We start from the raw sequence: 26,552 nt of genomic DNA on the forward strand, positions 1-26,552 counted from the left end.
GGGGTGGGTATCCGTGGCAGGAGGGGATTGTTTGTTCTGTTGGACCACACAGCATCAGTTCCCCAGTGTGTGTGTGTGTCCCTTTAAGAAAGTCTGTGATTATTTTTGAACAGTGTTTGTGTGCGTTCATACACATGCTGTTTCATCTGCACAGGACTTTCTTTTTTTTTCTTACATGATTTTTGGTTATTCTGCTGAAGATGTACTCCTTTGGTGTGTCTGCTAAAAGAATGATGAAGCATTATGACTTTTTTAAAGGTCCAATCATCAACCCAAATTAAGAGAGAAAACACTCTTGAATGTTTTTGTTTTGGTGTGTGTCCTTCTTACTTCTTCTTGTTGCATGGTAATCGCCAATTAAACATGAATATTTCAGTTGTAACCAAGCAAAACCAAATCTTTTTGTTGCATTTTTGGTCAGACAAAAGCAGATACAACAAACAGAGCAGTGTCATAAAAGTACTGGCAAAGTGGTAGATGTAGCAGGGCATTGTTTCTGAACCTGGACTAATGTTTGTATCGGCTGTTCCTATGCAGGCTTCTTAGTTTTTGGCTCTGCTCTGCCAGCTGCAGTTTGGTAAGGGGCTTCCAGACATTTGCAATATGTAAAAAATGCATGGCAGGAATTGCTGCACACCGCATGGGTGTGGGCTGTATCCTGTCTACGTTTCTGTAGCTGCAGCCTCACTGTATGTGCCTTTCTGTGTGTGTGTGTGTGTGTGTGTGTGTAGATGTGTTCCTATATGCATGATGGACTTGAGTTCTTAGCTCTGGGTCCTGTCACAGGAATTGCTGGAGGGGTACATTTAATTCAGTTTCGTTATGGATCAGTGGAGAATGGCAGTCGTGTGTGTGTGTGTGTGTGTGTGTGTGTGTGTGTGAGAGAGAGTATGAGCCTGTGTGTCTTTATGTGTGTCTGCTGTGAGTCATTGATCAAATATTTTGCTTGCAGAGAATCTGAGCACTCCCTCAATGGGGCCTCCAACTTCAGCATTAGCCCCTCCCCTGTGAGCGTAGCAGCCTCCTGAGTGGTCAGCTGCTGTGGTGAACTTGGCATTTTACCTCCCTGACCCCTCCCTTCAGACGTTTGAATTTGCCATGACTCAAACCTTTTTCTATTTTTGAAGTGTGGCTCCTAGCTCTCAGAAACAATAGACAACAATGGTTGTCAGTGAACTGATGCACAGAACTGGAACCAGTTGAACTGAAGTCAAGCTGATTGGGGGTCAAGTACTAGTTTATTGCAGCCAAAGTGGGTCATAAACCTCTGTCACAGCCCTTTTTTTCCCCAGATTATCGTTCTATAAGTGAATTCATTCGCAGCACAGGAGTCCCAACATGGAAACAACCCCTCACCCTGCCAGTAGTGGTGCCATGTTTTACCACTTGAGCTACACAACCTCTCTCTATTTGACGGGAGTCATGATATTATTTAATAATGGGACTAGGTCCTACAGTGAGAGAATACAGTTCTAATTTACATCCCAGTCTGCAGAGCTTTATGAACTGCTGCCTTATAAGCTGCAATGTAACAACAGCATCCTCACTGCATGTGGCTTCATGTCGCCTCGTGTTGTTGTTGTGTCTGTCTGGGAGCACATGGAGATTTCATGTTGCGGTAAATAAATGTTAAGCAGCTAACTGATTACTTTTTAGCTTTCGGAAAATTGAATCAAGTATGTTATATTTGTGAGGGAGGAAGGGGAAGTTATTCCTAAAAATACCTTTGTGTGCTGCAGAAAATTATGCTAAAATGTACCCCTGTGTGTACATACAGTGTGTTCAGCAATTAAGCAGTTTTGGCAGTTTTTACCTTTCTGCTTGTAAACTAAACCGCTGTTGCTTTTAATGACTAGCTGCGTTTCTTATGGTTTGAACTATGATTACATGTTCTTCAGAAGACAGGTTAGTGGGAGAAATCAGTGACTCTTATTCTGTACTTATGTAAACTCGTTGTTTACATGCAGTTCTATGCTAAGCAGATTTCTAACACATCTTTCAACACAGGCTGGCATATGTTAAATACCTCAATGAACTGGCATATCTAAGCACTTATAGTGTAGCACTGTACACGCTTTTTAGTTTTTCTTATTTTACATATTCCAAATTTTGAATGACATCTCTTGCTCCTTAGTGGCTGTGTAATGTAACATCCATGGTCTTTGTGAGCCACAGCCACTATTTTAAAACTCCTTTAGAAGCCAGGTTAGGTGTAAACATAATAAAAGACCCCCCATTAGAGACATTTGGTTTCTTGTTTACATTATAAGAAAGGCTCCAGTTTCTAAATGGGAAGTCTTTTTTTATGTGTGAAAAAAAAAAAATCTCTTGTCATGTCAACAAAGTTATCTCGGCTTGAGACTGTAGACCGCAAGTTTTTAATGAAGGCTACGTTACAAAGTAAAGGTTTGGAGTTTGAAAGACTTGGGCTTTAGCCAGACTGGGGGCGTCTGATGAAAAGACAAAACTGAATTGCATCATAAGATGTATAGGATTCAGCATTTTGCAGCTTGACTCATATGACTTGGATCATAAAAAAAAAAAAAAAAGTCCCTCAGTCTTATGTAAGTGCAGTTCTCAATCGCTGGAGTACTCTTGTAAGTGCATTCAAACTGACATACTGCACTGTGCAAAGGTTTTAGACCCAAACCGTAAAGTGAGGAATCTTTCAGAAATAATGCCATGAATAGATTTTATATATCAATTAACTTCATACAGAGTGCAGTAAAAACAAAACCAAAAAAAAACACTAAAACAAAATTTGTCGTGACTACTATTTGCCTTAAATAAAGCAAGTTCTCCTCAGTACACCTGTACACAGTTTTTCACAAGACTCGGCAGGTAGATCGTTCCAAGCGTCTTGGAGAACAGTTCTCCAAGTTCCTTTGTGGATTCAGGTTGTCTCGTTGTTTTCTGTCTCTTCATGTGATCCCAGACTGACTCCATGATGTTGAGATTAAGGCTCTGTGGGGGTCACACCATCTGTTGCAGGAATCCTTGTTCTTCTCGTCTCTGGAGATAGTTCTTCATGGGTCTGGTTGTATGTTTGGACTCGTTCTCATGCTGCAGAATGAATTTTGGACCAATCAGATGCCTTCCTGATGGTACTGATGATGGATAGGAATCTAAACATGTAAAGTGCCTAAATGTTTGCACAGCACTGTATATGGGTGTAATAATCCATCCGTGTGGAGGAAAGCGCATTCCCTGAGAACACTATACAACTAATTCAAACAGTACATGTAACTCAAATAAAGACGTGTAGCTTGTTCATAAAGTTTATAATTTTTGTATCAAGTGAAGGGTATGCATAATTAGCCACGGCTTCAGTCCACAGTTTTAATCAGTGCTTGAATCTGTTTTTGACAATGATTTATTTTGTGACTGGGAAGGCATTTTACTGCTAATTTATATTAACTTAAAGAGCCAAAAAAGATCAATCAAACCACATTATCCCAAACAATGTGCTTCTGTTAATGCAGGAATACTTGATGTTTTTTCTTATTGTGCCTCTGATTGTGCAGCTACTAATATACTGCAGAGGCTTTGAAGCTTCCCACTTCCCTTACAAGGTTTTATCTTAAGGTTAACCTTTTATATCACCAGTTCGATAACTGAACCACACACTGGGTAGCTCTGCAGTTCCAGCTCCAGGACAAATCCCTGATGCAAATCTTCAGTGAATGTATACTAGACCTGAAGTCCCATTGTTCCATTTGAACAGACACGAAAAATGATCAGCACCACAGCACTACATTGTCCTGACGAACTGTTGTTGTTTTCAACTGACTATGCTGGCCTTGTTCTTACTCTTGTTTGGAATGTGCTGAGAATGAAGAAGAACGTCCATGATGCACTTGTGTGAGGTGGAATGACATTAAAATTGAAATAGTTTTCGTGTTTTGTTTTTTTTCAAACTTGTCCTTGACTGGGCAAACATGTAGTCTAGCCTGCAGACCTGAAGACACAATCACCTTATTTAATATGGGGGCTGGAGCTCGGCAGTATTGACAAAACTGTTATCTCAACATTGGTTATGTGGTGATGCTTTGGGTATTACTATGGGTAATTCCATTCATTTATTTTTTATAGGGGTGAATAATTTAGTCACTGAGAAGAAAAAAACATTTCTAATGGACACGACCGTTAGATGAGCTCAGAAAATTGCGCATGACTTCACTGTAATGCAGTCTTTAAGACCAGGTTAAGACTGTTTAAGTTATGCTATAATATTACCAAACTCACATCAAAGTATTGATTTTATAATGATTGATCTCCCATCTTTAGTGAGTAAAAACAGTTTTGACCATGGATTTTTAAGAAGAAGCTACATGTCTGTAGCTGTGTGCTTCTGTCTCCTGCCCCTCCACCACCACATAAACACACACACTGTATCATAGAGGTGTAGTCAGTTTGTTATGGCAATAACGGTCTGCTGCGTTCTCCTCACTTCCTCTCGTCGCCCTCAGGCCCGCTCTCTCCACTGCTTTCCCTCCCCTCGCTGTCTCTCAGCCCAGTAAGGCGACCCATTCATCAATAATTGATAATTGGCAGGGACAGGTGAGATGGAGAGGCAATTTGTCGAAAGTATGGTGTGGGTGCACTGCCAGGAGATTGGCTCGGAGGAGGAAAGGAGAAGGACTGAGGTTGGGGAGTTGACTTGCTACTCAAGGACACACAGCCAGGGGCCGGTTGGAAGAGCCAGCTTGCTGATGGACCACTACATAATCCTGCTTAAGCGTGTGTGTGTGTGTGTGTGTGTGTGTGTGTGTGTGTGTGTGTGTGTGTGTGTGTGTGTGTGTGTGTGTGTGTGTGTGTGTGTGTGTGTGCGCGTGTGTGTGTGCGTGTGTGCGCGTGCGCGTGTGCGCGCGTGTGTGTGTGTTGCCAGATTGAATACACATGCAATAGATGTCATATATGTAGAGTTGACAGAAATAACAGCATTTAACAGAACATGTACCTTGTTATGTTTTTTTTTGTTTTTTTTTGGTGGCTAAAAACTTTCTTGGAGAGAGAGCAACTGCTGCACTTGAATCACGTCTCCTCTCTTATATTTTCATCACCTTGCTCTCTAATGAGGTCTTTTCTGGAAGTTAAAATAATATCCCTTCATCTCTTAAGCTTCCGTTTGTCTTGTTTTATGCAAGAACACCTCACTCATATGGTCATTCAGGGGCTCGTATGTATATTTTTGCTCGGACTGTTGCTCTGATGACCGGGTTTCCTGCAGTGTTATAAAGTGGAGGCATTGCCTGGGAAAAAAAAAAGTGCACCATATTACATTTTTATGAAATCTAATATTAGGCTTTAGGTACAACGAGCAGAGGGGCTACATCACACACCAAAGGCCACATATTTAATTATGGAGCCAGTTGTTTGAGCTTTCATCTGGTCTTTGTTGTCATTTCCTGTCAAATCTTTACTATTGACTGTTTTCTTTTCATGGGGGGGGGGGCATTTCATCTCTCCTTTCATGTAAAGTATCGTTAGTATGTAAATAATGAGACGAGACGTGTCGGTATCTGTGCGATTCAGCTCAGCAGACAAGTGACTGATTGATCACATTAACGCTCCATTAGTGAATGGAAAGAAAATTCACGGGCAGTTATGTTGATCATGGATTTATTATTTCAGCCACTTTTCAAGCAAAAATGTCAAACATTTGCTGGTTGTTGCTTCATGAATGTGAGAGTGCTGCTGCTTTTCTTTGAGATATGATAGTCCATGGAATATCTTTGAGTCTTGGACTAATAGATGGACAAATCAATCGCCTTGAGCTGTGAGAAGTTTCAGTGGGTGTTTTTTAACTACTCGTTGACATTTCATAGTGTGAATGAAAGACTAAACGCATCAAAAGTCTAAACTGACCTTGATTAATTGAGATAATTGGCAGATTAATCAATAAGGAAAATAAGAGTTGATTAGTTGCAACCCAAGGAGACATTGTACATTGAGTGATTAATCAGAGCAGCATGGTGCAATGTCAGGGGGTAAAAAAACCTTCTGAATTTGTAAAAGCAGTGACATGTAGAAACAAACAGTCTAATCAGGCCCGATCAGGTGCTGACGTGTGAGAAAAAGTGGGCAGCACTTACACTTTCTGCAAAACCAGTTTCCTGCAGGAAACCCTCAATGAGGTTTGGTGATGTTCAACTTTAAATTTTGAAGTGTTCACCCTACAATTGTGTAAGTGACTATCCAGTTTGCTTGAATGGCCTCAGCTCCTGTGTTGTTACTAGAGCTATGCAGATAAATTGACCAGAATGATGTATCGATTAATCTGATTTGAGGTAATTTAGAAACAGTGTCACCAGGACAGTTTGTCCAGCAGAGAGCACTTACAAGTTGACTTTAACTCTGAAAAGGGTCGAACCTGTGTCAAGATGTTCTTCTAAAGCAGTTCTTCTGAGGTAATTCCTCTCCTGCATAACTTAAATGTTGCTGTCGTTCATTTTTCTTGAAGTTCATTGTCTGTCTTTTATCATTTCAACCAAGCTGCTGTGGAAAAACCCCCCAGAAAAATAAAGCATACACATCTTGGTTTAGATTAAGTTTTGTTCTACAGTGAGTCCTGTGTACGGCACAAACAGGTTTTGCCAATAATTAATTCTCTCGTTGTGCAATTTCAATTTGATTCAGTATTGCTTCGTTATACATTTTTATGCTAATGCAGCGCCTTGATGGGGAAACACTACCAGCATTACCAGTTTTGAGCTCATTATGAGCTGCCTGGCTGGATAACGACTGGAACGTCAGTAAACGCCTTAAAATGTAAAGTAAATGTAAAACATATGTAAGTTCACATGATGTAAGAATGAGGCACCTACAAAAACACATGTTTTAGATATGTTACACATGCATGGTATATTTGATGCCTCTCTAACACACACTTGATGTTCACAGACATTTAGTCTCCTCACTTACCCTCGTACAACTTTCCACCATGTTTTTTTATTCCCTTTAATCTTGTTTTTCTTTTATTAATAATTTCGGTCTATATTTTGTTGGTTTTACATGGCAGAAGATGGAGTGAGGCCCATGCTGTGTGTGTGTGTGTGCGTGCGTGCGTGCGTGCGTGCGTGCGTGCGTGTGTGTGTGTGTGTGTGTGTGTGTGTGTGTGTGTGCGCGCGTGCGTGCGCGTGCGTGCTGCCTGGGCACTGATAGTGTGTCTGCTGGGTGCTGAGTGCTGGGCAGAGTGAGGGAGTGAAGGAGTACTTATTGATTTTGGCCACACATCTCTTCTCCTGAAAATCCCTTGATTGCTTTTGTTCTGCTCCCCGTCTCCCTCTTTCTGTCTCGCTTCCTCTAATGAAACTCCAAATGAATTGGAGCACGTACTGACTGCTCTCTCTCTCTCTTTCTCTCTCTGCCCGTTTAACTTCTGTTTTCTCATGTTCCTCTTTACTCTCTCTACCACTTTCTCTCTCTCTCTTTCTCTCTCTCTGCTCATACTTGTCTCTCTTTCTCCTGCTCTCCCTGCTGATTTCTCTATTGCTCCCCTTTCTCCTCTCCCTCTCTCCTCCTCGCTGTCTTTACGTCTCTCTGTCTTCATCTCATGCTCCCTTGCTCTTTATCACTTTTGTCACACTTTCCACTCTCTGTGCTCTTCTTGCCTATTTTATCTGTCTCTCTGTTTATCTGTTTTCCTGTCCGTCTCACCTCCTCTCCCCCTATATTTCCCACCTCTGTTTCTGTCCTTATCCACAGATGAGGAAGAGTATGTGGAGTGGAGATGTTGCCTACCAGCAGCAGCTAAATCTATTCTTATAGAATGACTCAGGCACATGACCTACTCAAATGAGCTGATAGCCCTTCAACAGTTGCTCTGTCCATTCATTCTTCGACTGTTTTTCACCCAGTGATTTCAATTCTTGCCTTTTCTGGACGTTTTGTGTGTGTGGTACAGGGATTCTCCAAGATTTTCCTTTTTATTCCAAGGCACCAGGTGCCCTCAAGGTTTGACGTTGGATTAAAAGAAAGAAAAATATTGAAGAATCTGTGTCCCAGCTGCTTATATACTTATAAGGGTTGAAACGCAGAATTGGAAGGGTAGAATAATCAGTGAGATTTTATGTAAAATACCTGTGTGTTATACACAAGTCTCCTTCTCCCTGGGGACCTCATTGTTCTGGCTCATCAAGTGTCCATCCTTATGCTTTATGTCCGCTTGTTGTGCACCTGAGAGTGGTTGTGTGTGTGTTTGTGTGTGGTTATGTGTGTGTGTGGCTGCAGCTAATGCATTTGCTAGTTTTCCCTGTGGATGCCATTGTTCCGCCTCATCTGATGTGCGTACGTTTGACCTTTGCCCCCCTTTTTCCTCCACCCAGGGGAGCTGGAGGAGGAGATGGAGAATCCAGAGATGGCCGACCTCCCCGAGAAACAGAAACACCAGCTCAGACACAGAGAGCTCTTCTTGTCCCGCCAACTGGAGTCTTTACCCGCCACACACATCAGGTACGCTGCCGTACACCTCACTGGTATCATGCCACCAAATGATGTGTTGTAGTTTTTAGTTCTTTTTGTTTCAGCTTTTCTTTTTATGTGCATGTCTTTCTACCAAGGATTTTATACTCACTGGATGATTTTGACTATTTCTCAGGTTGTGAATAGATCATTTTTAAATAATAAATAAATAAATCTTTTTTTGAATAATTAAAAAAAGAAATCCACTTGTTTATATATATATATAATTATAAATGAATAATTTCTAGAAAGTTGTTTTGCCTTTACTTCATGGCAGAGAGAATTGGGGCAAACTGGAAAGGGTTGAGGGGGGATATGACGTGTAACAAAGGTGACTGGGTTTAAATCGGGGCTGCTCCAGTTATGCAGTACAGTTTCATGCTGTTCTGAGTGTTTTTATCTTGGGGCTGTAAAAACTAGCATAGTGACTGTAGTGAATGATGACAATGTGATTATCTACGATGGCTGAAAGAGGGTTTGAAGCAACCATCGTCATCAGCTTTCAATTGGTTCTAATAAACTCAGACGCACAATAATCCACCTATATTCGGTGTGCACTTTGAGCACTGAATGTCAACAGAAATCTGTTTCTACATATAGAACAACCTTTGCTCATCAGTAAGCTCCAGGCAAACCCACCTAATCATTACCACATTATTACTTGACATTTCTGAAGAGTCGTAGGGAGAGGAAACCGACATCTGCTCCAATAAAAATACTCTGATGAACCGTTTGTTTAGTGCGCATTCAAGCTGGATGAAGTTTTCTAACTTGACGACAGTGTGCTGTGAGGTTACACGAGGTGTTTCTCACACTGCCAACTTGTATTTGCTTTGTACTAGGGAGATACGAGTAATTAGCTGGTAAATAATTTTAATTCAGTTAAAGGACGGAGAGGAGTGCTGGACCATGATTTGTCAAATAACAGGCTGTGCCAACTGGGACTAAATCAATATCATCGTTGCAGATTTTGAGATGCATTCACATCAAAGTCTCCTCTTAGACAGTTTCTCTTGCAGAGGGGAGTTTGGTCAAGGCTGGCAGCTTTCATCTTGCGCTTATGTAACCAGTTATCCCGTGGACTTGATTCTGCGTTTCACGTTAAATATTCTCCTCCTCTATGCCTCTCCCACTTGTCTTTTCTTCCTTATCTTCTACTTATCAATCATTTGTCCTCTCTGTCCTTTCTTGCCACTTCACTCTTTGCCCTTTCCTTTTTTCTTTTTTTTTTTCTGCTGGACTCCAGGGGGAAGTGCTGTGTGACACTGCTGAACGAGACAGAAGCTCTGAAGTCCTACCTGGACAGAGAGGTACGTATGCAAGCTCTCGATGTCCAGCATGATGTTGTCTCCTAAACTGCGATTAGGTGTGTTAGACATCAGTACGTATCAAAGACAATGTGTAAGAGACTTACGACTTAGAGATTCTTGTTTCCAGATGAATTATTCAGTGTGTTGACCCAGAATGTTCTTTTCACATACAGTAATGAGGAGATGAGAGACTAGCAGAGGGGAAATAGACCCACACACACACACACATGCAGAGACAGATACACTCCTCTTTCGCCTCTCCGTTTGCCCGTCTCACTTCCTGTTCCTTTCATTGCATCCTCACGCCTTCCTGCCATCTGTATTTCCCAGGATGCCTTCTTTTACTCGCTGGTGTATGACCCCCAGCAAAAAACCCTGCTGGCTGATAAGGGGGAGATCCGCGTTGGGAACAAATACCAGGCGGACATCACGGACCTCCTGAACGAAGGTACACCGCATTTAAATCTTGTTTTAATTGACACAGTTGTCAAGAGAAGTTTACTCTAAGAGCAGCATATTAACGTTTTCCTTCAGGGGACTTCTTACCCTGCTGTGTACTGAGATTTTTTTTTTTCTTTTTAAAGAAGTTTTTCAGCATTAATGGGGCAGACTGAGCCATAATAAACTACTCAACTTCTCATGGTTTTGTAACTGCTCAATTCTACCGAAACACTTTGTGAACTTTGAGCAGGCTTTTTCTGCCCCAAGCCAGCGGTTACTTCTGTTTTTTAAAGTAAAGTTGGTAGAAAAAAAAAAAAAAAGCAACTAACCCAAGTTTCCATGGCAATCGCAGTGTGGCAGCATGATTATACATAATCAAAGCATTTAGAATAACAAATTACTGTCTATGTTGTGCACAAGTGATGATCTCACCCAGAGAGTTTGGAAAGGATGGGATGCACGTTACCTGACAAGAAGGTGGTTTTAAAGTTACTTCACAACTGCTTTATTGGTGACGGACATGTTCACAACATGGCATGACAAGGAAGTTTCCCGTTTCTTAAATCTCAGCGTGAGTGTAAAGTCATACACAGGCAGTAATTTGAGCAACTGAATATGATGTCACCTGTACAAAAATATTGTAAGCATGTGTCTCATGTGTATGAATATCTGGAGCTTAACACATGACAGTTGTTTAGTTTCTTTCCAAAGTGTGAAGATTCAAAGACTCACACTGTGTTTCACATACAAAGATGATTAGAAATGTGGCCTTTATTTTGAAGGATAAAGCTGGCATTATTTTTCCTCATTGTCAGCAAATTCAATAAAAAAAAAAAGACCAAATCCGACAATGTGATAGTTCATCTCTCAATACTTTCAGACTCCCCTGCTCTGTCTATGGCGCTCAGCACCGAGCCCTTTCCTAGTGAAGACAGAAACCTTTAAAATTGGGTCACAGATAGATAGTTTCACTTTTTAAAAAAGACTAAATATTTTCCTAAAACAGTTTCCTAAAACCTAAGACAGTTTTTAGCAAATGTCACTCATATGGGAGGAAATAATGTATTTGTTGGAAACTATTTTCAATTGTGCTATTTTGCATATGTTGCTGTAGTTAGTATTCAGGGCAGCGGGACCGTGCATGTCGGAGTCAAAATAAACTATTATGCCCAGGTGGATCGTGATGTAGGAACATGTCACCCAGTGCAACCATGTGGCTCACTGTCTTGTTTTTAATGGTTTTTGGACATTAATGGAGGTCTGTGGCCCAAAGGATCAAGATGTATCAGACTTTGACTTCACAGACAAAACTTGTTATGGGATCAATTGTTTTTAATGGGATTTGTCAACAATAAAACAAATATGAAACTTGTCCTTCAAACTTAATTAATGTCAGCCTAAACATTATACTTTTCAAAAGTAGTTTTTGACCTTGAAATGTATCTAAAATATTAAAAATCCATAATTATTAAAGCACAATGAGCCATATTTCCCAAACATTTTGTGGTGATATTTTGTGCCAGTACTCATGTGACTACTCCTCTGCCAGATTTATGGTTCAGTGTTTTGCCAGATTTTTATTCTTAGCAGGTGGGAAAACCTCTGAAATTCCAATTAGGACACTGTGGGTAGCTAAGCTCTCTAATTAAACCCATGTTAATGAAATTCTTTTACATGTGTTAGAAGCTCAGGCAGGTTGGCTGGTTGGCTGCAGGCAGGCAGGCCGCACCTCTACAGCTCTGGGATTCATTAACACTTTAGACAAGGGAGTCATTTTAAAAAAGGAAAAAAAGGAAATTTGATTGTGGATTTTTACAAACTCTGGTTATACTTATGTGTGTTATTGGGGACCAGGTTTGGACTTACGAAAACAAACTGTCTGTACCTGTGTGTCTTCTGTGTCCATGTAGGTGAAGACGATGGCAGAGAGTTGGAGAAACTAGAGGAGAAGGTCTGGGACCCCAACAGCTCACTGACGGAGAAACAGATTGACCAGTTCTTAGTAGTAGCTCGGTAAGTCAACACAGAAGAGCAAAAACATACAAATAATGCAACAAAAGAAAAATTATTATTTAAAGGAACAGTCCTGCAATTCTGGAAATTAACTTAAAGTACCTCAAACTTTTCCTAACATTTGATATTGGATTTATTTAGAGGTGTATCATGACAGGGCAACATTACCGAATATTTTATCATGATGCACCTGATTTGGAACTTTTGCCAATTTGTGTTTCAACATTTTTGAGCATAAATAGTTCAGAAAAAGACCAGATGGAACTACGTCAAACGATGGTGAAAGTAAAACCCAAAGTTTGTTTCCTATCTCTTCGTCTTTTACGTCATGTTCGTGTCCCATAGGTCGGTAGGTACATTTGCCAGAGCCTTGGACTGCAGTAGTTCTGTCCGGCAGCCCAGCCTTCACATGAGTGCTGCTGCAGCCTCCCGAGACATCACCTTGGTGAGATATACACATACGTTCACACACATGAAAGTGGCCTTTGGGAAAATCAGCATCACACTATAGGTGAAAAGTGTAGGAGAAAAACAGGGCTGTTAATCAAAGAAAATGCCTGGTGTGTATATGTGTGTTTGTGTGTATATGTGTGTGTTTGTGTGTCTGTTAGTGATTGTTGAGGCCTGTGTCTGGTTATCCCTAACAAGCACTTGGCCCCAGAAGCCTGGTGCTGCTTTATTCTGCCCTAGATCTTATCCTCATGTAAAAAACATAGATGAGAGGCCTTCAAGCTACACACACACACACACACACACACACACACACACACACACACACACACACAGCCCAAAGCCTTGCACAAGGGGCTGCACATAAACACCATGGATTGAGTAAATATAAATATGTCATGCCAAGAAGTCAGCAGAATATTGTAGAATTTCATTGCATAAATGTTCCAAACAACACGACAAAGTCCTGACACTAACACGTATTCCTATTTTGTGTTCAGTTTCACGCCATGGACACCCTCCACGCCACGGGCTATGACATGACTCGAGCCATCGCAGCACTGGTGCCTCAGGGCGGGCCCGTCCTCTGCAGGGATGAAATGGAGGAGTGGAGCGCCTCGGAGGCCAACTTGTTCGAGGAGGCACTAGAGAAATACGGCAAAGATTTCACCGATATCCAGCAGGATTTTGTGAGTAACAAACCTGTAAAAAAAAAAACAAACAAAAAAACGTATTTATTGGGAAATATGCTTATTTGGTTTATTTGCTGTGAGTTAGATGAGAAGGTTGATGCCACTCTTTCTGTCTGTTTTCCAGGGGACAGTTAGCTTAGCATAAAGATTAGACACGGGGGAACATTAGCCTCTCGTTGCAGTTTTTTATATTATATATTATGTCCATTTGTGACTACAACAGACATTTTAAATTAATGAAATGAATTATATATTCTGTTGCATATGTGTGTGTGGAGGGGTTCTTTCTAAACACTTTTTCAAAGGCATTTCTGCTTAATGGAATATTATAGTGTAGATGTACATGGAAGACATACTGAGCACGTGGTACGCTGCTCATCAGCCAGCATGCTTGTATGTTGGATGCCCAAATCTAATTTAGAGATGTGTACAGTAAGTATTCAGTGCATCCATAATTGCTGCTTACGAGTCCCTACCACAGAATGAGAGCTGAACTTCTGCAGAAGACATTTATGCTTATTTAGCCGTTTAGCTGATTTAGCTTTTAGAAGCACAAGCACAATAGTAGTCTTGGAAGCTAATGTGGCAGCCAGCTGGTACTAAAGAGTGAAAATGCTAAAGCTCCGAACAATGACCATTCACCCCTAAAAGCATACCAAAGAATACATTTTGAGAAAAGTAAGTGTCAGTTAAAAACCAGGAGAAAGCTGCCGTTCGTGCTGTAGCTCCTCGCCGTCCTCTGTGCTTTGAGCTTGAGAAGAATGGTGCTGCCGTCTGTGGACCTTTCTACTCCACATTGTGCTCGGCTCTCACTGTGTGCATCACTCCACCACCTGGTGGCTGGCTGCCGTCGGTGCTGCTCACTCTCGTTTCCACCCAGGCCTTCCCTCAAACAACAGGGACTACACCACCATTATGGGTGGGGCCACTACTTGACAGCTCGTTTTCCTTTCAAACTTTTTAGAGGGAAGTTTGCAGAGCAACTTCAGTGTAGCTCAAAGAGAATCTGTGGCCAGTTTGTTGTTTTTGTCATTTATACAAAGAATCTTTTTTGTGCCTATAATTTCTAGAGACGTCTAAAGCACCAACAGACTGGAACAATTTGCCTAACTCACTTGCATCTATTACTTCTCCTGAAGACCTCTTTGCTTATTTACCTCAAATATACTTGTTCTTGTTTTTTACTGTATTTACCTTCATCTTTAGTTTATAGGTAGACTCAGTGCTGTTGACTTCATGTTATTTAGTCTGGCGGTACTAATTTATTTTATTTATTATAATGCTTGTGACAGAGATGAAGCGATGTGTTCTGGGATTGTGGGAGAGCCTTTCTGTGTGATCTTGATGATTATTTTATTTTATTGTCATTATTTTTATTATTATTCATTGACATATTCATTTGTTTAATTGTCTGTTAATGTCCATGTTTCTTTGGAATGATTTTGAACTAAATACATTCTCTTGGTGTATTTTAGTCACAGATGGGTAGTGAGATAAATACATTTGTGTGAAATTCTGCTAAGTTCACAAAACATTTGGTTATGAAATGGAGGTTTTAAAGTGTTACTGCTACAGCTCTTGACAAAATATTTCATGCTCACTTCCTTCATCCAGATTTTTTTTGGTTTTGTTTTGCCAGCCACCTGTCAGTGACGTCTGCTGCCACCACTTTGATAACCATTAGACCGAAATATTCATTATTTTATCCTTTTCTCTCCTTCTGTAGTTGCCCTGGAAATCCCTGACAAGTATTATTGAGTATTACTACATGTGGAAGACCACAGACAGATATGTACAGCAGGTAAAAAGTTATATAAAACTTTCTTGGAGTAATTTATAACTGTTTATATTTTTTTCATGATGATATTACTTTCCTTTTAATTAATTAAATAATTAATTAATTTCCAGCCCAATAACTAATTTATGAAAGCCTGATGTGATTTACGGTACATTCTGAGTAAAAAAAAAAAAATATTATGAAATGATATTAATTGAAAATATTTTTGATCTTCATTGATTGATTACCACTTTACATATACCGTAAGCATGCATCTACATTCATTTTCAAAGAATATGGCTATTTTGAAATAAAAAAGAATAATAAACCTATTTATTCTTATTTAAAAATGAGTCAACTATCAATATATCAGTCTTGTTCCCTGCTCCTTTTTCAAATGAAGTAGTTTAATGGTGTCTTAAACTCAAGGTTGATGACTTTTCCCTTCTCCTTGCTCCTCTACCTCTAATGTCTCCGCTCCAGAAACGATTAAAAGCAGCTGAGGCAGAAAGCAAGTTGAAGCAGGTCTACATCCCTAACTAGTGAGTACTTTGATGCAAGTTTCTGTGTGGAATATCGGGTTTAATCATATTCGTCAGAGGTCATTTGTGCAGCACTCTTTCATCTGACTACATGGAGATGTAAAGAAAAGTTTAGAGTAGTTCTGACCTTCTGAGCAACATCTCTGGTGTTTCAAAGTTGGACATGTGCTACTGTTGTCAGAGCACAGACCCTTCTTTCTCTCTATTAGTATTCATGACAGCTCTCAGTACAGTATCAGCGTCTGTGCCGGATGAATGTTATCTATTCTCTTAGTGACTGTACACTGAGTAGGCCTGTCTTATCTTCAGCTGACCCGGTCACTGTTTCTGTGCCCCAACAGTAACAAGCCAAACCCCAACCAGCTGAGCAACAATGTAAAGCCAGCTCTGATGAATGGAGCAGCGGGTGCAGGGGTCCCAGGACCTCCAGGCTCGGCGCCGACCCCCGGGCTGGGCAGAGCCTGTGAAAGCTGCTACAGTAAGTCATCATACGTGTAATACAGCTATCATGTAACAACAACAGCTGCTGTTTCTTTGCTTCTTGAAGCAACGAATCATCTAGTATTGGCCTGATTTAAGAAGACTCCAGCAAGTCTTGCTAAATTGTACGTGATGAATTCATAAATTGCTGTGGCTTTCAAGAGGGGTGTTTCATGTTTAACTCGTTTTTGACTTGAATGAAAGACAGAATCTTAAAAAGTTATACTTTTAAAAGCGTCTTTCGGTCACTTCATAGATCAGTGTATCAATTCCCAAGCCTGCTCTTGACTCTGAGACACAATCTAAGATCTGAAGGTGTGTTCAGACAGAAAACATAGGGACTTTGGGGGCGCCACATACCACATAACTACATTGTCCACGGTTCAACTCCCAGCCAGAGGATCTTTCTATCATGTCTAATGCCTCTCCAGACAGTCAACTGTTCAATAAAGGCAACATGCACAAAAAATTAACTTAAGGAAGAAAAAAAAGTGACTTTTCGCCTTGTCACATTTTATCACTGAACTGTTTGAGTTTATTTGTGCCAACCAGCCAGTGTACTGTATCAACTGTATTATTCTATTATTTCCCTCCATTCTTTCTTTCCCTTTTCCTCTCGTCTCTTCATGTTTATGTTGATAAAGTCCCAGCCTAAGTGTGAATTATTGGATGAAGTTGAAACATTTTCACCTTATGCAGACCTGTCTTAACATCAATTTGCAACACCCCAGACAACCTCACTTCTCTCCGCATCCTCGTGTTGACTTCATTCTGCCTCTGAAATTCCCTTTGTCTCGAATACATTTGACAAAACATAGCATAAATGTTAACAACAGGTTAAAGACAGGAGGGTGCTGAGTGATCGGCTGTATTGATAGTCAACAAGAGGTTGTGCTCTTAAATTTACACACAGTCCCCAACTGTGACTTGGCAGGCTTATTTCATACTTTGGCAATAGTTCAGTTTCCCATGTACACACTAAAACACAAAGCCACTAAGCCATATTTATCCACTCTGGAAACCATTTTTGGAAATGCGTAGTATTTGCATGAGAAAATCGCCATTTTAGTTCATATGAAGGGCTGAAACAACTCTAAACCTTCCTTGACCGCTGAGCTACTAATGTGATAATCTGCTGTTGTTAAAGGCTCGTTTATGTCATTAATTATGAAAATAAGAATAAAACAGGCTTAGTGCTTCAGTGCTGTGTGTATTTGTGATTAAGTATAGATTATTACAGAAGCTTTTTGTATTTTGCATTTTACTGAACTGTACATCCAACTTGTGCTCCTCAGTAAATCTTAAAAATCTGTGTTTTCATCAACACATCTTAGCAATAGACCACTAACTTATTTAAAGAGCTCAAATCAACTCTGCTGTCTGCATGTGGCTCACATTTGAGCTTATTGGACTTACAAAATGGAGAGGAGAGAGAATAGCATTATGTGCCCTGCAGCAGCGGATTGTTCAAGTTATTTTAGTGGTTGTAGTTAATTCAGTGATGAATGATTAAAGGTTTTGCTCTCGCCTGCATGCACATGAGAACGGATTCATGATTATATGTGGATTATGAATCATGGTGTGCACGTTCTGTAACGTATGAGTGTTGTGCTGCTCCCTGGCGCTCGGTATTCACTTTCTGTGCGATTGTGTGTCTATGTGTGGGTGTAGCCAGCAGCTCCTACCAGTGGTACTCGTGGGGACCGCCCAACATGCAGTGTCGCCTGTGCGCCTCATGCTGGACATACTGGAAGAAGTACGGGGGGCTGAAGATGCCCACGAGACTGGATGGAGAGAGGCCTGGACCCAACCGCAACAACATGGTACACACTAACACACAGAAACACACACCATTGCGAATACGTCACCGGACATTGACTTGTTCTGCAAATCACAAACAACAGCCTCACTGTTTTCCTTAAAGCCTTATCCTGCCCTTAAAGGAACAGTTCATCCTACACTGAAAATCCTCTTCTACTCACTCTCATCATACAATATGTATCAAAATAGCAAAATACCCAGTAGACTTTCTCAGAGCCCGAGACTACTTCCTGAAACTGTTGAAAACCCAAAGATTTTCAGTTTTTTGGTTTTACTAGGACTGATCATCAAAGCAGGTGTCAATTAATTCAATAATTGTTTCAGCTCTAGTATACATTTAACATACAGGTGGTTTGCTGGCACATATTCATTTTAGCATCATTTAAAACAATCTGACAATTTGTAACTTTTGTGCTAAATTTAAAAAAAAAGTACATCACTGATTTAGACACCTTTTAAAAAGGATAATTCAAATATTCCTTAGACAAACGCTCAATCTTTCAGAAATACAATATTTGATGGAGGGTAACACTGAAACCACACCATATTCCCTGACTGTAACTGTTTCAAAAATATACTCTTTAATTTATCTTGACTCTATCTTAATTTTAGCCGTTCTCACGTCACAACTTTGTCAAACTGTCTCCTCAAGTAAATGTATTTGTCCAAATATTGTAAACGTGTGTGTATATCTGTGTGTTGTATCAATAAATCAAATTAAGTGCCACATATATCTATATATTGTTCCGCAGTGAACTCAAGTAAATTATTAGCTATTAAATGACTGACCCACCACCATTTAAATAAATGGTGCATTTACATTTTGGGAAGTGTTCCAATCAGCTCCATTTTGCCAATCAGCATCAGTAAATTACAGTGATTAATCACTGAGTTTCAGGTAACGATTTAGTCCAGATGTTTTCTTTGCCATCGGTCAGGTGATAATTTCATTAGATCAAGTGTCAGCTGTTAATAGACACCAACATCATGGGGTCTAACACAGATGTTGTTCTGCTCGTACCACCAGAGCCCCCACGGCCTGCCCCTTCGACACAGCGGCAGCCCCAAGTTTGCAGTGAAGACACGACAGGCGTTTTACCTGCAGACCAACGGCCTGACACGGATCACTCGCCGCCTCTGCATGGACATCATCAGGCCGCGATATCTGGCCAGGCACCCCTACCTCCCCGTCAACACAGCAGCCATCAAGGCAGAGTGTGAGGAGCTGACCCCCCCTTAAAACTCTTTATGTTAATATCACACATGTTGATCGTTCCGCGTCTGTTTGACTTCTGTGTTTAAGTTGTATGAAAGGGAAGCAATGCCTGTTTTTATGACATGACAGATGTTTTATTAAAGAGCACAGGTTTTTCCTTTTTCCTTGCTGCTTCACTGTGTCATCCATTAAGCTTTTATTGACAATATTCTTGCAATGAATTTCTACAGGTGCCTTGCGGTTGCCAGATAGGCCGAAAAAGCCTTTGCCTATGAAACCTGTGGAACGTAAACCTCTGGAGTCTGTGGTTCGGTATTTAGGTGAGAAGAAGCCGCTCACCCGCTGCATCTGGAACTGAGTTCTCATTTGAGTTTCTGTTCTCAGTCAGTTTTATATTGTGACACTTAGCTCCTAAAATGAACACATTAGTTTTCAGAAAAAAAAGATCATGTTTTTCCCTTAAAAGAAGAAAAGCTATGTTTAGCACCTTCAGAAACATGTATGCAAGTGTAAAAAATCTTTTGTTAATTTTGGAATCATCACTTTGATTTATGTTTGATATCTCAGTCTCAATATTACTCCCTTGGACTTGAGGCCTGCTTTAAAAAAGTGATTTGCAAGCGCTGCTGACGAAGATCACGAATGCTGAAGCATCACATTTTATAAATATCTGTCACTTGTGAATTGCAGATAAATTTGTGGATCCTGCAGGACTCTCGGACGCTCATACATGGTTGCAAATGGAGCACTTGTTTTAATTAGTAAAACAAGTCAGAAGTGGCATCAGAGGAAATCATTTCATGTCATAAATCAAAGCTTTGCATGATATAAATTTGCTGAATCAGGCCTCAGTACAATAACAACATGAGTCCGACCTCATGTTTCAGGTCAGCAGTTGAAAATAATGTGTCACTTGTTTGTGAATTGTTGTCCTCTCTTCTTAACAATCTGTTTCTGCCCCTTGTCTTATCTCCCCATCTCTCCCTCCGTTGCTCTTCATGTTTCAGAAGCACATCCCTGTCCAGCCAAGCCCGACCCACCAATTCGTGGAGCGTCAATCTCTACAGGCAGCCTGACGCCCATAAAAGCCTCTCCCATCCTCAACAATGGCTCACCCACCATCCTGGGCAAACGCACCTATGAACAGCACAACGGACTGGATGGTGAGTGAGCTTAAGCAGACAGCAACAGACATACAGGACAGTGTTTGTGTGTTTGTTCAATGTCGTCTTCCTTCATGAGAAGAAATACTCAGTCTGTGAAAACAGTTGAACAATGTTCTCTGTGGCTCTGGAGGAAGCTTTCCAAAGTAAACTGAAGATGCTGTCGTGGTTTTGTCGTAAGGAGGATATTTTCTCAAAGGTGTGCAATGCAGCTGCATTATTGGAAATGTAGGACCCAGTGTTTTGACCCATTATTGAACCCCCCGGAGTCTCTAAACTGTATTAAAGAGCAGTGCTACATTTCTAGACTACCCCTCTAAAACACCATATTATTTGCATTATGATATTGGAACGTTTTAGCCGGTAACACCTTGTATATCATTGCAAATACCAGCACACTCTAAAACATTAAACTTGATTAAATTTGTGCTGTAGTTGCAAATGAGGATGACACAAGATCATTTTCCAGGTTTTTTTCTCCTCAAATGTGATAATCATGATCACCTAATCAAACGTTCTAATTAACATGAGATTTTCAATGAGATGTGAGATTATATGAAGGAAATAGCTTGAATTCATCCCACCTCCGTTTTTTTTTTTTTTTTTTTGCGTTGGTTTATGTGCAAATGTGGCTGTTACACAAACCAAAATGTATTTCATTACACGTACATGTTAAAGCTTTTATCTCTGCTAAACATGGGTAATTTGAATATTTAAGGAGAGTGTAAACGCACATCTGAGCTCCGTGGCTACACCACCAGTTAAGACCCACTGCCGAAGGGTTCAGAGTTTGTGTGGGGCTCTTATTTTGTTTTTTGGGTTATGTCCCACTTTCCCTCTCCCCTGTGAAACGAGAGGGGAAGAGACAGACTGAGAGATCAAGACGGTGAGAGTATGCCAGAGAAAGACAGAGAGGGAGAGAGGGGATCGGCCTTGCTGCTTTAGCTGGAGGCTACAGTCTATGTTGTCATGGTAACAGTGAAGAGGAGGAAGAGGAGGAGGAGGAGGGCTCAGTAAGTGTATCCTGAGGGAGAGCATCTCCACTGGTCTGTGAGCCCACCTCAGGCCCAGGCTTGGATAACGCACCGGGAGGAGATTTGGGTTGGAAATGAGCCAGGCTCCAGGATTAGGGATTAGTTTTAATTTTTTATTTTAACACAAACTTATCGACACAGTCATTCATATTATGGTAATGTGACAGAGAATGAAGAGGTTGCTGCAAGCGTGTTTTATATATTTATTATTCTTAAACTGTTAATCATAACAATCTTGCAATATTTCTTTTGTTTTAGTTGTTAAATCAGGAGATGTTACATTGTCGTTTCTATAAGCTGCGCAGGGCTGCAACTGACGATTATTTAGTTAGTATTTTCTCAACTAATTGACTAATTGTTTGGTCATGAAACATCAGAAAATGCAGGAAAATGCCTGAGTGTGATTGAGAAATGTTCCAGAGCTCAAGATGATATTATCAAAAGTCGTGATTTGTCCAAGCAACAGTCCAAAATCCCCAAATATTCGGTTTACAAGGCAGCTCTCCCATTTCAGAGCCTGGAACATCAAATGCCTTTGCCGTTTTTACTTGAAAATTTACAATTATCAAAATAGTTTATGTTGGTTAAGTATAAGAGTGCATTCCTCTTTATCAGTGTTGGTCTCCTTTTTCCTTTTCTTATTCATTTAGGGTTTGATTGATCTTTTTATATGAACTCTGCTGGACAAGGCTGAAAGTTAAAGGACTCGTCAAGCTTGTTCACTTTCTTTGAGAGTGATGTAAAGACTGATACCACTCTCTTGTATTGCAAGTGTGGAGCTAGAGGCAATTAGCTTAGCCCAGACTGGGAATAAACTGGGAACAGAGGGAAACTGTTAAAAGGAGTTTACTAATTAACTTGTTGCATCATGTTTGTTTAATCTGTTCAAAACAGAAATATAAAAACAAAGTTTTTTGGTTTTCAGGTGAATTTTGTGTTCTAACTATTTCTTCTTTTTTTTAAATGTTGAACTTTACCTTTATATGGAGGATTTGGCGTCAGTGTGGCTGTGGAGCATTCAATCACTGTTTCGCTGTAATTTTCCAAATGTAGAAGATCATCTGTTTTCTCTTGGTTTGGATGCTTGTTAGCTATTCATGAATCTTTATATGACGCGTCGAACTCGTTGTTGCAAAGCCGTAGTTTACACAACAGAGAAATGTTGCTTTAAGTACATTCGTTGTTGTCAAACAAGCTTTGTGGCTGATCGCTGAATCGTTAGAATTCTGACTCAGTCTGAGTCTGATTGTCAACAACATGATGATGAATAATTCTAATGATTGTTTGCTGAATATTTTATTGTAAAGTGATGTTTGACAAATACAGGCTGCTGTTTGTTTCTATAGAAAGCAGAAGAGGAGAGTGTATTCACTGCTTTAACTGTCGATAACATGCCATTGAGGGGAGTGTGGGAATAGGGTGAAAGTTATTAGACAGATTTTACATCACTTAAATTTGTACTTATATGTATATTGATTGATATTTGTATCAATCATAAAAAAAAAAAAAGAAGTGGTGCTGTCAATTTAAATGTGCTCAGAAACATGAAACCTGATGGCACCTGTGCTAAGGGAGAGTTTGAGAAGATGTGTAGAACAAGGCAGATCTGTTGGTGCTATAAAAGTATTTAATAGAGCCACTAGAGGGCAGAAGATTTTAACCTTAATATACAGTATTTGGCAGTAGTGGTGGACTGAGGCTGTGTGTATTTTCCAAATCAACATATCTTGTGCTCTTCCTCCTCTGTAGGCTCTAAATCAAAAGCCCTGGCTCCACAGTGGGACATCATGGCCAAACGGATGAGCGAGGCGGCCCGGCCCTCGGCCTCCCTGCAGGACGAGGTACATGAACTGGACTGAACGCTCTGTGGGAGCCACCTCTACTGCAAACCCCAGTGAGGTGAGACTTATACCACTGCTGGGCTGTATGAAGATGATGTTTGTAAGGCTTGTTTACTTGGCAGCAGTGGTTGTTTTTGTTTTCATGCAAGGTTGATGTTGTTTCACACTCCTGACTGAGACTGCCGAACTGTCGGCTGTGCTCTAAGGTTTCTAAAATGTTTGATAAATGTGAAGCTGATTTCCTTCTGATGGTTTTATGTCACTTTTTTCACAAATTTAAGTATAATTTACAAAGTAAGACATGTCTGTTTTATTATTTATTGACCTACTATTTATTTACCTTTACAGAGAAAACAGCAAGTGATCACATTAGAAGATCAGGAAATAATTAATGCTGATTCATTTTCTGTTTGTTCAACAGTCTAATCATTTCAGCTCTATTACTATCAGAAAACCTTTTGTCTTACCTCAAATTAAAGTGAATACTTTTGAGTTTTGGTCAAACAAAAACAAGACATTTAATGATGTGATGGTGAATTGGATATAACTGTGTATATTATTAAGGTTAACAGGAGCTTGACGTGTTCATAATCACTGTCCTTTGTGTCTTTTTCACAGCAGAGGGGGATGAAATGGAAAAGGCGTTTTCCAATAAACCATAGCCGTGGGCAGCTGAGGGAGGTAGAAGCTGAAAGGAGACGACAAAATTGGCCACCTTTCTTCAGTCAGTACGCCGTCTGTCAGACTGCTGAAGACCAATCGATTATCGATCAGTTTGGCTGTGGTCAATCAGAAGACTGACTGTACAGGACTGTGTTTATTACTTACATTTCTTGTTATTACTGTCATTGTAATTATTGTTATTGTTATTATAATTTTTTTTTTACCAACTATAACTCAGCTTATTGTTTGTCGATCAAACGATGGAACTTGTGAAGTTTCATAAAAAATGCTTGCAAAACCCTGTGGAAAAGGGTGGAAGGACTGTAACATAAGCCACTTGCATCTTCTGTGTTTTTTTTTTTTGTTTTGTTTTTTTTAACAAGTTAAATTCAACAAGGAGACGCACTTTTATTTCAGCGACACGAGTTTACTCCTTGTCTTTTGTTTCAATGAATTTGAATGCTTTACGGGAAATCTTCTGTTTTGTGAGCCGGCCCTGCTCTTTGGCCAGAGAGGTTTAACTTATTGAGAAAGACTTGCTGTTTTTTCTACCTTTTTCACAAGTAATGCATCTATGCTTCGATAATGTAATTAAAAAAGACAATTGATTTTCCCTCTTCTTTTGGTGTCTGTGCACGGAGATCAGCGGTGTCAAAACTTGCACTCGGTGTTGTTTTTAAAGCTGGTATTTACAAGATTTTCTGACTCACACAGGTATGCAAACAGGGTATATGCAAAACGACTTAAGACTTTCATTCCTTATTGATTTATATACTTTGTGCCTAAAAAAAATCAGTATTAGAAAAGATTTAATGCACAAACTGAAACATGTTTTGTAAGCAAAAGTCTACAAACAGCTGAAAAGCAGGAATGTACTCTGCTTTCATGTCCAGTCATTTTGTCAATGTGTTTCTCTTTATTTTATGTTCACGAGTAGCTTTGTCTTTGGCACACAACTCTTCAGTTGCATGACTGATAAAAACATCGGTCACAGTGGATCCATCAGTTTTTATGAGAAAATATACGAATATCCAACACATCTGCTGCCGACAGTTATTTTTGTTTTATTCATCTATTCAGATATTGTAGATTTAGATGATGTAGATGACGAGTTTGTTGTTAACCTTGGAAATAGAAGTTATAATAATAATAATGATCTATAAAACACTTTACAAAATGTATTACATGAGAAAATAAGGTTGAATCAATTCAGCACAATAAATTCAATATGATCAGGCCATTATGGTACAGAGAATTTAAAAAAAAAAGGGTAACATACAAAAAACAAAACAAACAATTATATCTAAAAAGTAGAAAAAACAAATTAATTTACTCAAGAAAACTTTGTTTTAATAAATTTAAAAACTTTAGACACTAGCTGCAGTGGTGTTTTTCATGAAGCAGCATGTTGGCCTTTGGTCAAGAGGCAGCTGTTCTAACATCTGGGTCAGCCAGAGTTAGTTTTCTACATCAGCCTGATACCATTCGCCTATCTTGTAAATGCAGAAATGTATGTTGGGGTGTGAGATCAACCAACTTCAACTGTCATGATGGTGCTTTGGTGGAGGCTGAGAGCCAGAGTGACATTTTTTAAGTCATGCATTGTTTTAATTATCTAATTAAACAAATTCAAGGTTACATTTTCATCTCTATAGGAGTGGAATTCTGAGTATATGTATGTAGTTCTCTATCATTGTCACAACGGGTATGAACACCAGATTCTCTGCAGCAGTAAAGTAGTATTTTATTCTTTTTTAAGAGTATGGCACAAAAACATAAGCAAAACAGGCCCAATACATCTTATGAAGCTATATACAGATACAATAAGAAGAAGACAGACTAAAATAAACTGAGATTAGAACATTATACACTGTGCAATAAGTACATAAATGTTTATGTGCATTAGTGTAATATTTGTGCAAAAAAACATAAATTTAAAATTAGACAATAGTGCCGTTTCCTCATGTTCCCAAGCTTATTTCCAAGTGAAACGGTGAGACAAAATCGTATATAATACCCTATATAGTAAAGTACTACAGTGAATACACAATAGTAAAATAACAAAGAAATTACAGCACAGATAAAAAAATACATTTTAATATGAAAATGTAATACAACTATATAAACATAGTATATGCACATATTTAATGTAAAATAGGTATAGGAATAATAGAGAGGAACAAACATGTTAATTGCTACAGCAGTGACACTGATAAATTACATTAATGAAGATACGCATATTAGAAGATACACATTCATCTAACACACTCATAAACATGAACCATTATCATGAGTGATGCAAAGAATCTTAACTGCGCCCTGCATGTCTGTTTAGATTTTCAATAGGGTTCTAGTCGAGGCTTGAATTACAGTTTGATCTCTTCTTGAAGCCACTCCAGTGTTATCTTACTGGGAGCTTTGGGGCCATGCTGCTCTTCACTTCTGTCTGAGGTTATTTGTGCATTGGAGAAACTCAATATTTATCGTATCTGCAAGTTCAACTCCTACCTATCATAGAGGAATGGTCCGTTCCAGTCCACTCATCTGTGAGACGAGGTTGATGCTGATGACCAACTTTATGATTTTGAGTGAGCACCCTTCTCGTCTTTACGAGGCCTTGTGGAAAGTGGCGTCTGTGTGGTATTT

At 39.7% G+C, this 26,552-nt stretch overlaps 1 protein-coding gene across 2 annotated transcripts in view; it reads left to right on the top strand.

Annotated features, from left to right (window-relative positions):
• Positions 1-24,519, top strand: part of mta1 (metastasis associated 1) — a 42,192-nt gene extending 17,673 nt beyond the window's left edge. The window contains exons 4-18 of one of the 2 annotated variants that reach the window (XM_023430790.2): positions 8,328-8,454; positions 9,710-9,773; positions 10,104-10,221; positions 12,125-12,227; positions 12,573-12,672; positions 13,178-13,366; positions 15,096-15,170; positions 15,630-15,688; positions 16,030-16,166; positions 17,840-17,991; positions 19,017-19,206; positions 19,436-19,525; positions 20,213-20,368; positions 23,152-23,301; positions 23,862-24,519. In XM_023430790.2, coding sequence (XP_023286558.1) covers positions 8,328-8,454; positions 9,710-9,773; positions 10,104-10,221; positions 12,125-12,227; positions 12,573-12,672; positions 13,178-13,366; positions 15,096-15,170; positions 15,630-15,688; positions 16,030-16,166; positions 17,840-17,991; positions 19,017-19,206; positions 19,436-19,525; positions 20,213-20,368; positions 23,152-23,261 — 1,670 coding nt within the window. In that variant the 3' untranslated portion in view covers positions 23,262-23,301; positions 23,862-24,519. The remainder of the gene's footprint in view (positions 1-8,327; positions 8,455-9,709; positions 9,774-10,103; positions 10,222-12,124; positions 12,228-12,572; positions 12,673-13,177; positions 13,367-15,095; positions 15,171-15,629; positions 15,689-16,029; positions 16,167-17,839; positions 17,992-19,016; positions 19,207-19,435; positions 19,526-20,212; positions 20,369-23,151; positions 23,302-23,861) is intronic. The other variant, XM_087169733.1, reaches the window with a different exon arrangement.
• The last annotated feature ends 2,033 nt before the right edge of the window (positions 24,520-26,552 follow it).

Source organism: Seriola lalandi, unplaced genomic scaffold (assembly GCF_002814215.2).
Source record: "Seriola lalandi dorsalis isolate HSWRI2012SDOR001 ecotype SW California unplaced genomic scaffold, Sedor1 jcf7180002054911, whole genome shotgun sequence".
NCBI lineage: Eukaryota > Metazoa > Chordata > Actinopteri > Carangiformes > Carangidae > Seriola > Seriola lalandi.